At 34.4% G+C, this 12,950-nt stretch overlaps 1 protein-coding gene across 1 annotated transcript in view; it reads left to right on the top strand.

The window, feature by feature from the left end:
• LEPR (leptin receptor) overlaps positions 1 to 5,551 on the top strand; it is a 116,170-nt gene extending 110,619 nt beyond the window's left edge. The window contains exon 18 of the mRNA XM_006862501.1: positions 4,721 to 5,551. Coding sequence (XP_006862563.1) covers positions 4,721 to 5,551 — 831 coding nt within the window. The remainder of the gene's footprint in view (positions 1 to 4,720) is intronic.
• The last annotated feature ends 7,399 nt before the right edge of the window (positions 5,552 to 12,950 follow it).

Here is a 12,950-nt window from a genome sequence, read left to right as displayed (position 1 = left end):
AAACCCTGTACAGGGTCGCTATGGGTCGGAACCGACTCCACGGCACTTAATAATAATAATAATAATAATAACTTCTCATTATTTACTTATTTTATAGTTTTATCATCATCCGTATTTTTCTTTCCTTTCTTCTTCCTCTTTTTTTGATCTAAAGCTGATGCCTGGTTATCTATAAGGCATAACAATTTTATGTTCATTTTCACAAAAGCACACTCTACTTAGCAACTTACTTTTTTTTAAGAGTGTTAAAGCTACAGCCAAATAGATTTTTATTTGGGTTCTATAGATTTTTCTGGATTCTTCAGCCTACAGTAGAATAGACCTCCAAAGAAGAAGCTCAACAACCCAGTAACTTCCTCAGTACCATCTTCACAAATCTCTGAAATTTCATCCTTCAAGTTGCCACAATGACCATACAATAGTATGGAAGAGCACACAGTTAGTTGGTTCTTTTGTGTCCTTTAATGCAAATTATTGGACTCACAAGTCTATATTTTACTCTTCTAAAATATACCTTCAGTTTATTTTCATGTTTTCCTTAGTATTTATATGTATGTCTTTGGGTAACCAGGAAACAAAGAGTGCATATGTGAGGTAATCAGCTCATCTCTATCACTGTGTGTAGAAAAAGTAAAACAATGAGCATGTCTTCATTGTAGACTTTTGTTGGAGATACTTTTTCATCTTACATTATAGTATAGAAATATTAATGAACCAGAAAGAGAAGACTTAAGTTTGGGTCCTCACTTTGTTCCAATTAGTTGTGTAATCTTTGCAAATAATTTCAGTGGATCTCATTTGCATTGTTGAAAATAGAGGAGAACTAGACCCAATTATTTGTTAGATATTTTTGGATTAACAAAGAATCCATGATAATGAGTCTGTGGTTCTGTTGTTCTTCATGATTTTATCTCTTCTTTCCCTGTACTTTTTATTTTTTCACTGCTCCACTCTTCTATGCTTTCTTGTCCCAAACCCTCTAACACTGCTTTTGTTTTTCCCTCCATTTTATTTTCCAGCTTTTTATCCTTCTCTGCTTTTACTTAATCTGTTATTCCTCTATAGCCCCTTCTCACCTCCAGTAATTAAGACTATCCTTACAGCAAATGCCTTAGTTGTAAAGGCATCTATTAAGAAACCGAGAGTGACAACGTTCATGCAAAATTTTACCCTTTCCATAAAAATTATTTACTATAATACAATGCAAAGAACTGTAACAGAAAATGGTTTTGGAATCTTTTGTCTTTTGCTTTCTGAGTGATTTTTGAAGAATATTTTGCTTTCTTACTTTGTTTTATTTTATCTAAACAGAGAACGGACATTCTTTGAAGTCTATTCATGATCCCTACAGATGAACTCAATGTACCAACTTCCCAACTATAGAGCATTAGAAGATTTTTATGTTTTGAAGAAGGGGATCAAATCTTAAAAAAAAAAGTTTTGATTGATCTATTAAGAATTAAAATATAATGGGATTATGTTGATTTGGAACTAAAAATACATGTGTACATTTTGAGTCAAGATGTAGGTCTGAGTTCAGTATAATTTGGATGTATGATGAATTTTCAGGTCACTTAAATCTTAAAAAGTAATATTCATTTTGTGACTTGAAATTTATAATTTTTCTCCTCATAAAATATTTTAAATACTTATGACTATTGCTATCATCACATGTCTGTTAGATATTATCAGATATATAGTAAGCAATGCTATGACTCCTCCTAAAAAGGGAACCCCCAAACTATAACTGTTGACACGTAACTTCATACAATGATATTTAGCACCAGAATTCAGTGGGTGTGTTTGATATCTATTTTTATGTCCCAAGTTTTTCTATCTTACATTCTGTTTAGCTACTAAAATTAATCCATTTCTGTGTTCTTTTGAATGTTTTGTAGCTTTTATCTGTATTTACCTTTGGTTAATTTGAGAATTTCAACTTTCATTAGCTTTGAAAATGGCATATGTACTAACTTCCATTTCAGTTCAAAGAAAGCCAGAATTGTGGTTTGTGCTGGTCATAGGCCAGTAAAAGTTACAGTTCTTACCAGCATGACCCTATATACCCGGATCAGATTGACCAGATCTGGCAAGGACAGCTTCAAACCCAGTCTCCTTGTGAAATCCTTGCCTAAACCTCGTTTATTTCCATGGAACCACCCAAAACTTCTGGCAGACAGGAGATTGAACAGTGAAGTAAGGAAGTTTGGAGCTTTTAGAATTTGTTCATGGTGAGGATAGGATTTTTCACTCTGGGAAGAAAAAAAAAAAAGGACCACCTACATGTTCTATGAATTCAGTTTACTCTGAGTAATGCAGTTCTCATATTCAAACCAAACCAAACCAAAACTTCTGTTGGATAAACTCCAGTAATAGTCAAATTTAGGATATATTTGAAACACTTTTACTTAGCTTTTATTCATAGTTTTATTTGAATACATAAAACAACAACAAAAACCAAAAGCTGAAAAACATGCCCTTTTTTGCCTTCTTTGGCTATTAAATCAAAGTGTGAAAATATGAATCTATTCTTTAATTCCTATCAGCTGAATATATATTTAATATGTATTAAGGCTGTTCTAAATTCTCAAGAAAACGAGATGTAGATGGTGATTGAAGTTGTTTTCTAAATGAGCATACATTTAATAAAATCTTACGACCCATTGATAAATTATATTTCAAATCATGTGTGGGTATATGGTTTCTTAGTAATTATTAGTGAAATCTTCCATTTTAATGATTTTAAGGCATTTGGTTCTAACCAAACTAATTCAGATTTACAGTTTTAGAAAGCATAAAGTATGTCAAACACATAATTTGAAGAACATATGTGAGCCTGACTACATACTAGGGTCTATTTGAAGGTACTTTTTGTTTTCATATCAATAGTATGTAATTCATTCATTGGGCCATCTTATTTACAAATAAAGATCAGAGTCATATAAATTTTAAGACAATTCAATACATATATGATCAAAGTTTTGAGAAAAAATTAGCAACTATCATAAGCCTAATTATAAATCTTCAGAAAGAGAATAGTTACAGGAACAATTTTCCTTCCATCCTTTATGTACCTAGAGTGAGGAAAAGTTGTATTTACGCATATTATTCTGCAGTAGTTTGGTATCTATATAAGTCTATTCTATTACTATTATGAAGTTCTGGTGTGGTGCTATTGGATAAACACTGGACAGCTAACCATAAGGTTGGCTGTTCAAACCCACCAGCGACTCCTCAGAAGTCTTATATAAAGGTCACTGTGAGTCAGAACTGACTCAAGAGCACTTAACAACAACATTACTAGTATATTTAGTTTTTTATATGTTTATACTTTTAGGGTTAAATCAGTAATGTACTTCATTTAAGGGTTTGAAACTATGCAAAATGAATTGTATTTTTATATGTAATGCATTTGCCATTAGAAAGTATGCCATTATCTCAAGCAATAAATCTGAATTTATTGTATTAGTTTTAAAAATGTAAATTTCAAAAATTTAGTTTTATATATGACATAAATTGAACATGTTTCTATGCTGCATTTAGTTTGTTGATTTTTAAATATAATGTATGCCCAATATTTTTATTTTGCATTTGTTTTTTCAGTGTGTTTAAAATGTATGAGTTGAGCTTCTTACACATAGATTCTTAATTTGTGCTATTTGCAAGCATTTTTGTTGTGATGTATCCATTGTTCCTATAAAACATATGATGTGCATTTGTCTTGTGTAGTTGTCTTCATTTCACATGTCTCATAGTATATATTTTATATGACATTATTTGTAATAGTACCCTACAAGTCTATGATCATCTCTCTCACTATCATTGTTTTCAACCTATAAGTTTAATTCATTCTTATTTTCAGATAGTCTAAAGTAAATTCTCAATATAATGCAAGGCAAATAAGTTACCAGTAACAATTATTTTGCCTTTAGGTTACATCTTATGTCATGAGATAGTTATTTAAACTATCTGTTGACATGTTTGATGTGTTGTTTTGCTTATTTGATTATATTCTAATCAACTTTTTTTTTTTTTTTTTAAGGGGCTTACATTTTCAGGTTGTAGAAACCTAACTTAAAAAGCCTAATTTAAGGAATCTAATTTAAAGAGCACCAAGCTGCTAGTCAAAAGGTTGGCAGTTTGAGCCTACCCGTCAACTCAGCAGGAGAAAGATGTGGCAATGTGCTTCTATAAAGATTTACAGCCTTGGAAACCCTATGGGACAGTTCTACTCTGTTCTATAGAGTTTCTATGGTTTCGATGAGTTGGAATTGACTCAAAGGCAATGGGGTAGATAGTTGGGGAACCTAATTTACTATTATCTTCTGAATTCTTCAAAAGATAGCACTTTTAATTACAGTAACTTCTGTTTATTACGAACTGACCATTGTCAGACTATATAATTACTTAATGCCACAAAGTCATAAAGTGCGTATTGAACACATTTTACATAAGAAAAAAGTGAAAGTGTACTTTCACATGAGAATGAGAAATTTAAGTCTGGTCTCATTCCACTTTCAAACACTAATGTATGCTGGCTCTCCATTATGATGTTTAATATATCGGTTTCTGTCCAAATCTGGTTAATTTGTGCTTGATTTATTCCTTTATTTTAAATCCATATACACTTACACACTTCTGTTTCTTCATGTATGCCGCAGCAAAGCAAAAAAAAAAAAAAAAAGTATCAAAGAGCATTAAAATGTATCTTTTCTTTTAGCCAGAAACGTTTGAGCATCTTTTTATCAAGCATGCAGAATCACTGGCATTTGGTCCTCTTCTTTTGGAGCCTGAAGCCATTTCAGAAGATATCAGTGTTGACTCAGCATGGAAAAACAAAGATGAGACGGTATCAGCAACAATGGTCTCTGTACTTTTGACAACTCCAGATCTTGATATGGGCTCTGTTTGTATGAGTGACCAGTGTCACAGTACTAGCTTCTCTGAGGCTGAAGGCACCGGGATAACCTGTGAGGATGATGAGAGCCTGAGACAACCCTCCGTTAAATATGCCATACTCGTCAGTAGTTCTAGGTCAAGTGAAACTGATGAAGAGCAAGGGCTTATAAATAGTTCTGTCAGCAAGTGCTTCTCTAGCAAAAATTCTCAACTGAAGGATTCTTCGTCTAGTAGCTCATGGGAGATGGAGACCCAGGCATTTTTTATCTTACCAGATCAGCATCCTAATATAATTCCACCACATCTGACATTCTCAGAGGGATTTAATGAACTTTTGAAACTGGAGGGCAATTTCCCTGAAGAAAATAATGATGAAAGGTCTGTCTATTACCTAGGGGTCACCTCACTTAAAAAAAGAGAGAGAGATGTACTTCTGACAGATGATTCCAGAGTGTTGTGTCCATTTCCAACCCACAGTTTATTCACTGACATCAGGATTCTTCAGGACAGTTGTTCACACTTTGTAGGAAATAACTTCAACTTAGGCACTTCTGTGAAGAAGACATTTGTTTCTTACATGCCTCAGTTTCAGACTTGTTCCTCTCAGACTCCAATGATAATGGAAAATAAGATGTGTGACCTGACTGCCTAAGTTCCTTCAACCAACTGCATTGTATGATGAATCATATGAAGTGTAATATATGTCATTTTAGCTGTGGGTAAGAGAGAGAAAAGAAAGCTGTCAGAGTTGAATTTGAAAATGGCTCTTTCATAAGTAATGGTCCTCTCTCAGTAAAAATAGCAAAGAATATGAGAAAGTTTTAATGAGTCCAGCAATGTAGACTGACTCTTGTAATAATTCTCATCACCAGCCAGAGTGGGAAGGGCTTCAATCAGTGGCGTCACTAGGGGGGCACAGGTGATGTAGACCATACCAGATGACACCGTCAGAGCAGGTCTATAAAGACCATCTATATAATATTTATGCAGTATTTCCACAAAAATTTATCATTTTTAATAAAAATATCCCTGTACTTAGTTATGGCAACAAAAACATTTTTTCCCCATAAAGTCAGCTTACATGTATCAGTATACTTACAAGGCTAAGACTCTCTATTAATTTACTTTTTGAGCTTTTTCATGCACTCCAATCAGAACTATCATTATTATCCAATTATAATGACGTTTTGAATCATGTGATTTTGCCTTCACGTGCTACAAGCATGTGCTATTTTTGTTGCTGCTGGTGTTTTTGTCGTCACTGATTTTGCCAATTTTTCTGCTGTTTTAGTTATAATATTGTGGTATTAGTATTTGTGAATCTGTATCAATAACTTTTGAGAATGAAGTAGCAATGAAAGGAAAAGTAGAAAAAATTTTAAAGGCTTCGTACAGGGTTGCTATGAGTCGGAACCGACTCCACAGAAAACCACCATCACCACCACCACCACCACCACCACCACTCAGTTACTAATAATGTAACTAATAGTGTTGCGATTCAATGTAGAAAGGTTTTAAAAAAACAATTATGTTGTTAATATTCATATCATCTAAGAAATATCACATTTAAGCAATTTACAATAATATTTATCATACACTATTCTATGATTAAAATTGATAACAAAGATTACTGAAGATTCTGTATGGTCTGGTACTGGAGGAGAACCATGGGCAGGAAGAATGACATTATGAGTTACCACACTGGTGACACCAACCCCAGTGACGCCACTGTCCGCAGTGACTTGTTTTTGCTAAAAACAAGTCTAATACATACCATCTTTTATGAATATTAGATCTTTGTATAAAGAGCTAACCTGAAATATACCTACACCTGAAAGTAGATTTCAAACACCTATGAGCCGTAACTTTTTTACAGTGTGTGGTTGTTCTACATCGAGCTGTCTTTCTTTTTACTAATTAACACATACATACATTCATTTATAGTTCATTGATAACCTTGTCCATTTTCAAAGTAAGTGATATGTTTTGTGACCAGACAGTGATTTGGAGTTATTTCAATTCCACAAACTTGCCGTAAGCACTTAATCTGTGGTAGAGACTCCACTAAATGTTGATGATAAAGAAAAAAATTCAGTCTACTCTAAATAGATAAACTTGTGAAGACGGATAACTTTATACCAAATCTAAGATAATGTACAACAGAATGAATGAAACCACCTCTTGAAATGGCAACTCCCAAACCATTGTTTTGATGGCAATATAAGCATGTTTGAATGTATACTGTCTGCTTACTCCTCTCTAGAAAAGATGCTGAAATAGTCATTTTTGAAACAGGGTACCAAATTCCATTATATTTTACTCTGTAATCCATTGTCCTTCCCCATTCCTATGTTTTACGTCCTCTTATCCATTTTCTCTCTATATACACACCTATCACTGTGCTAAGACTTCACATAATTGTAATATGCATTTAACATAACATACAGTTGGTCATTATTATAATTCTATTATGTGTATACTATTATTATATTCTTTTTAAAGATTAAGTGATTAAATAACTTGCCAAAGATCATGGGGTTAGTGAGTAATGGACTAGATTTCAAATCAACTCAGATATTTTTAATTCTCGTGTTTTTAACTGATACCTTATATTGCCATCAATAAATATCTGATTTGTAATCAAAGCTTATTAAGCATAAATATAATGCTAGATGAAAAGTTAATAATGACACAGATTTTTATCTTTATCTGTACACACTTGAAATCAGTGCAGAAGTTTATTGTTTCAGCATTTGCTGTGTCAAGAAAATGAAAATAAAAACAGCATACTGGGCTGAAAAACAAGAAATCTGTAGGGTTCTATTCAATGGCAAGAAGTATTTAAATCTTACCAGTATCATCACAATAGATGTTTTAGCGCTCAGAAAGATAGCTCTTGGTTGCTAAACATCATCAGAGTGTTAGGGTTAGATGGAGAAACCATTCTGTCTATTTTAGTTTTATTAATTAAAGCTCTACAACACATCTCTATTTTAATTGTTGTCATATGTACAAGGAAATTCTTAACAAATGACAAAGATCTCAGACCCCAGTTGATAAGTATCTTCTTGCATGTCATGATTATTTGTGACTCAAAAATCAATAGACCTGTTTCATGTAGGACAGAGTAGAATGTCTCCATAGAGATTCCAAAGCTTTAGTCTTTAAGGAAGCAGATGACCATTAGCACATCTTTCTCCTGAGGAGCAGCAGCTGTGGTCTATTTGTTAGCAGCAGACTAAGTAACCACTGCTGCACCAGAGTTCCGCCTCATAGAGTGTCACTAAAGCCAAACCAAACCCATTGCTGTGGAGATAATTCTGACTCTTAACAATCTTACCAGACAGCATAGAACAGCTCCTTGGGGTTGTCAAGACTAATTCTTTATAGGAGTAGATAGCTTTATCTTTCTCCTGTGGAGTGACTGGTGGGTTTGAACTGCTGACTTTGAACTGCTTTGTGGTTAGCACCGCTGGGACTCCTTAACAAAACATTGTTATTGTTGTGTGCCTTCAAGTTGGCTCCGACTCATAACAACCCCGAATAGGGTTTCCAAGAGTGACTGATGGGTTTAAACTGCCGACCTTGTGGCTACCATTCCAGTGCTTACCCTACAACGTCACACCAGGGTTTCATAGAGTATGTTACTGTTGTTGGTAAGTGCTGTTGAGTCGGTTCCGACTCATAGGAAACCCTGTCTAGTGCTTCCAAGGAGTAGCTGGTGGATTTAAACTGCAATTGTTGTTGTAATGTGCCATGGAGTCGATTTTGACTCATAGTGACCCTGTACAGGGTTTCCGAGGTTGTAAATCCATACGGGAGTAGAAAGTCTCATCTTTCTCCCGAGGAACAGCTGGTAGTTTCTAACTGCCGACCTTGAGGTTAGCAGCCGGATTTGTAACCATTATGCTACCAAAGCTCCTTACCGGAGAAAAGTAAACATGTGTTAATACTGAGGGTGCAGTGTAGAAGAGAGATAAAATTAAATTTATCTCCACAGTTGGAGCCCATAACCTGCTCCACAGGAGAAAGACAAGGCTTCCCTCTCCCAAAAACATTGTTAGCCTCGGAAACCCTATACAGGGTCGCTATAAATCTGAACCGACTTGACGGCACTTAATGACAACAACAACAATATCTCTGTACACAGTTTGAGATTAATCATTGAGACACATTATTCTCTAGCGACCTGACACCCAGAAACAGAAACTGGTAGATGGTCTCATCTATCAATCCCCATCAGCGCAAGAAATCCTATGCGTCTCACTTGGAGTGCCGCAGGTCTAGGTTAAAGGACTTTCATGACAGTGTGCTAACCCAGATGAGGATATCATCCTGGTACAGTGTCAGTTCAAGAAAACAAAAACAAACAAAAGGCATTTCAGAAATATTGAGATTCCAATCTTTCATGAAGAGGGTTGGCTTGGTCCAGTAGATTGGTATATGTAGATTACATGGCAATTATTATCAGCATGCTTGCATTTTGATTTTCATTTTTTAAAGTTTACTTCACTTTATATATATACATATACAAAGAAATGGATTCCTGGTGTGGCTAATGTATTGGACTGCAAAGTCGATTTGAACCACAAGGTCGGTGGTTCAAGCTCACCAGCAGTTCCTTGGAAAACCAAACAGGGTTGCTATGGGTCAGAACCCGGTAGCATAGTGGTTACGAGTCGGGCTGCCAAACTCAGGGTCAGCAGTTCGAAACTACCAGCTGTTCCGCGGGAGACCGATGAGGCTTTCTGCTCCGGTGAAGATTTACAGATTCGGAAACCCTGTGCAGGGTCACTATGAGTCGGAACTGACTCCACGGCACTTAACCACCACCACCACCATATTAGATACATATGGAAATGGTCTGCCATTCAATAATGGATATTTTTATTAAAATTTATGGAAGATTTAGAATGCTTTTATAGTCCAGTGCTTCAGAATGGACTTCAGAATGGAATCCTGGTGTGGCATTGTAGGATAAACACTGGGCTGCAAGGTCCGTTTGAACTACAAGGTCCACAGTTCAAACTTACCAGCTAATCGTCGGAAACCCTATACTGGGTCTCTATGAGTCGGCATCAACTCAAGGGCATTTACCAACAATGACAATACTTCAGAATGGTCAAATATTCGTTATTTATTCCCAGGATTTCTGCAAATAAAACAATTTAAGAGAGGGGCAGAGCTGGAGTATGACTTTAAGCATTTAAATGTATAATGAATCTTTAATCTAGAATATTTCATTTAAAGGGCTTATGCATTGAAAACAAGCTCCTAATAACTAAATCTCACTGCCATCAAGTTGATTGACTCACAGTGAATCTATAGGGTTTCAAAGGTTGTAAATCTTTATGGGAGCAGACAGCCTCATTGATATCCTGCAGAGCTACTGGTGGATTTGAACTGTCAACCTTGTGGTGAGCAGTCAAGAGCTTATTCTACAGTACCACCAGGGCAACAAATTGCTCTAAGTTTTACCTTTATGAAAATAAATTCAGAAAGCCATAATTTGAGTTGTTCAAATTTATACAAATTGTTTGAAGGTAAAGCATTTGTCAGTTAGCAGGAAAAAGAAAAAAAGATTTGAGTCTTCTGTTCTCATTTAGAGATGAGCTATGTCTTGAGAAGGAGTATAGGAACAGATACTATTTTCTTTTCAAATTTAATCCTCAAGGATTTGGGCAAAGTTTCCATACTAGTGGGAGATCCTGGACCCAGAATAAGGTTTTTAGACTCTAAGCATGACATTCTTTTACTCATCTCTTTTCAATAAAAACAACTCCCTTTTCCCAAATATCAAACATCTGGTCACATTCTTATAGGGATATCCATACTAACTACTAAAATGCTGAAGGAAGATAAACTTTCACCACAAATTGATCCCAGATTCCAAAGTTACTTTGGTTGTCACAGTATTCAGAGTAGACTGTAGAGACTTGTGCATGCTGGGTCCACACGTGGAGTTGGACAATATGCTGACTGGATCAAGTACTACATCATACTACTATCACAAATTCCTATGTCACATAGACATAGAAAACAGAGAAGTCTGTTCTCCAAATGATTTCCTATAGTCTTTAAAAAAGTGTTGTTGTGCTTTTCATTTAAGGGTAATCTTGATAGTTAATTTAACAAACTCTTCTAAAGCACTAACTATTGAGAAAACACATTGTCAGATGGTAAATATAAAGTAAAAAATGTCCATTCAACTAGGATGACAATGAACTTCATTTGAGGAGAAATTAATTACATAGTTATCAAAAAAAGTAAAAAACTATTCATAAAAGGAAACTAGGTAAGTCAGTATAAAGTTACTTTTACAGCTCTTTCTTGAATAACTAGTTTGAAATGTTACAGCACTTGTATACCTGGTTAAAAATTTGGAGAAACAACTTAAAAATCTGTGTTAGAACTGAATTCGTGTTATCTATGTTTGTAAGAGCATCAAGAAATTATTTTAATGGATTTTTATATTGAATGAATTATTTTTGTACCAAGTTTATCAATCAGTATTTATTTTGGAAAGCTGCAGAAGATGTGCATTCATGCTTAAGCTATGTGACATTAGATTCAATTTCATGAGGATCTTTGATGAGATATTTTTAATAATAATGCTTACTCAAGCAACCTGGAATTGAGAAATTATTTGTAAGATAATTTTATAGTGGAACATGATACCTATATCGTAGCTATTGTAGTTTCTAACCTGTCATTAAATATTTGAAATGTAGTCAAGTGTTGTATTTAGTTATAGCTGGTATGTTAATAAATGTGATATATGTAAGTGTTCAGATGGTGTATCACTAATTGACCTATAAAATTTTGTTACACTAATTCCATTTTTTTGCTCCCAAAGTCAGAGAGAAAGCAGTATATGTTATGATGTGAAGATCGTCATCTTTCTAAAATCGATAGAGCAAATCTACCCATCATTCCTAGGAAGAAAGATGAGACTTTCTGCTCCTACAAACATTACAGCCTTGGAAACCCTATACAGGCTCACTATGAGTCGGAACCAACTCAATGGCACACAACTACCACACAGCCAACATCAGTATGGATTAAAATAATGTCAGGATTTTTTGAAACGGAAAGTGCAGATAGAATTAATAAGTATTTAAGTTATTTTAGCATTATTTGATTCATTATATAATCACCTCTTTCAACAAACATTTGAGAATATAAAGAAATTATTTTTGTAGTTTATATAGTTATAAAATTTCTTCCATTGTTAACCTTCAACTATATCTTCAAAATTCCTATAGACATAATGCCTTGCATTTGGAAGGGGGTTAAAAATATGTTAGCTCTAAGTGCCTCCTTTCTAAGAACTGTTCAACTGGTTACCTCACAACTACTTGCTGTCATTACAGCTATTTACAATGCAAGATTATTCATTTTAATCAAGAACTTTTTAAATGGACTTTTTGCATCCTAAACAAATTAAAACTCACACCTAAAAATGTACTCAGTGCAGAAAATTATGTGGAACAAAAAAACCAACAGCACCATAAAAAAACAAAACAAAAAAACACAGCAAAATAGCAGCAAACAATTTATACTTATTGATAATTTCACTGAATGCAAATGGATTAAGTGCACCAGTCAAGAGACAGAGAATATCAGAATGAGTAGGAAAATAGGACCCTTCAATGTGCTGTCTACAAAACACTGTTCTGTCCATCTTACACACAAAGACAAAAATTAGATTAAAAATCAAAGGATGGTAATGAGCAATCATGCCAATTTTAATTTCTAATAAAATAGACTGTAAGGTAAAAATTAGCATAAAAAACAAAAAAGGACGCTCTATCATGATTAACAGGTTAATTGAACAAAAGAACATACCATAATACATATCTATGCTTCTAATGAAAGGGTCTCAAAACACATAAATCTAACTGTAAAAAACTAAAGAAAGACAATTCTACAATAATAGGGTTGTTGTCAAGTGACGGCAAGTTTGTTCCAACTCATAGCAATTCTGTATAGGGTTTCTCATGAGCTGCTGGTGGGTTTAAATCTCTGACATTGTGGTTGGCAGTCCAGTA

This window comes from Chrysochloris asiatica, unplaced genomic scaffold (genome assembly GCF_000296735.1).
Source record: "Chrysochloris asiatica unplaced genomic scaffold, ChrAsi1.0 scaffold00048, whole genome shotgun sequence".
NCBI lineage: Eukaryota > Metazoa > Chordata > Mammalia > Afrosoricida > Chrysochloridae > Chrysochloris > Chrysochloris asiatica.
This window is presented reverse-complemented; position numbering and strand designations above follow the sequence as displayed.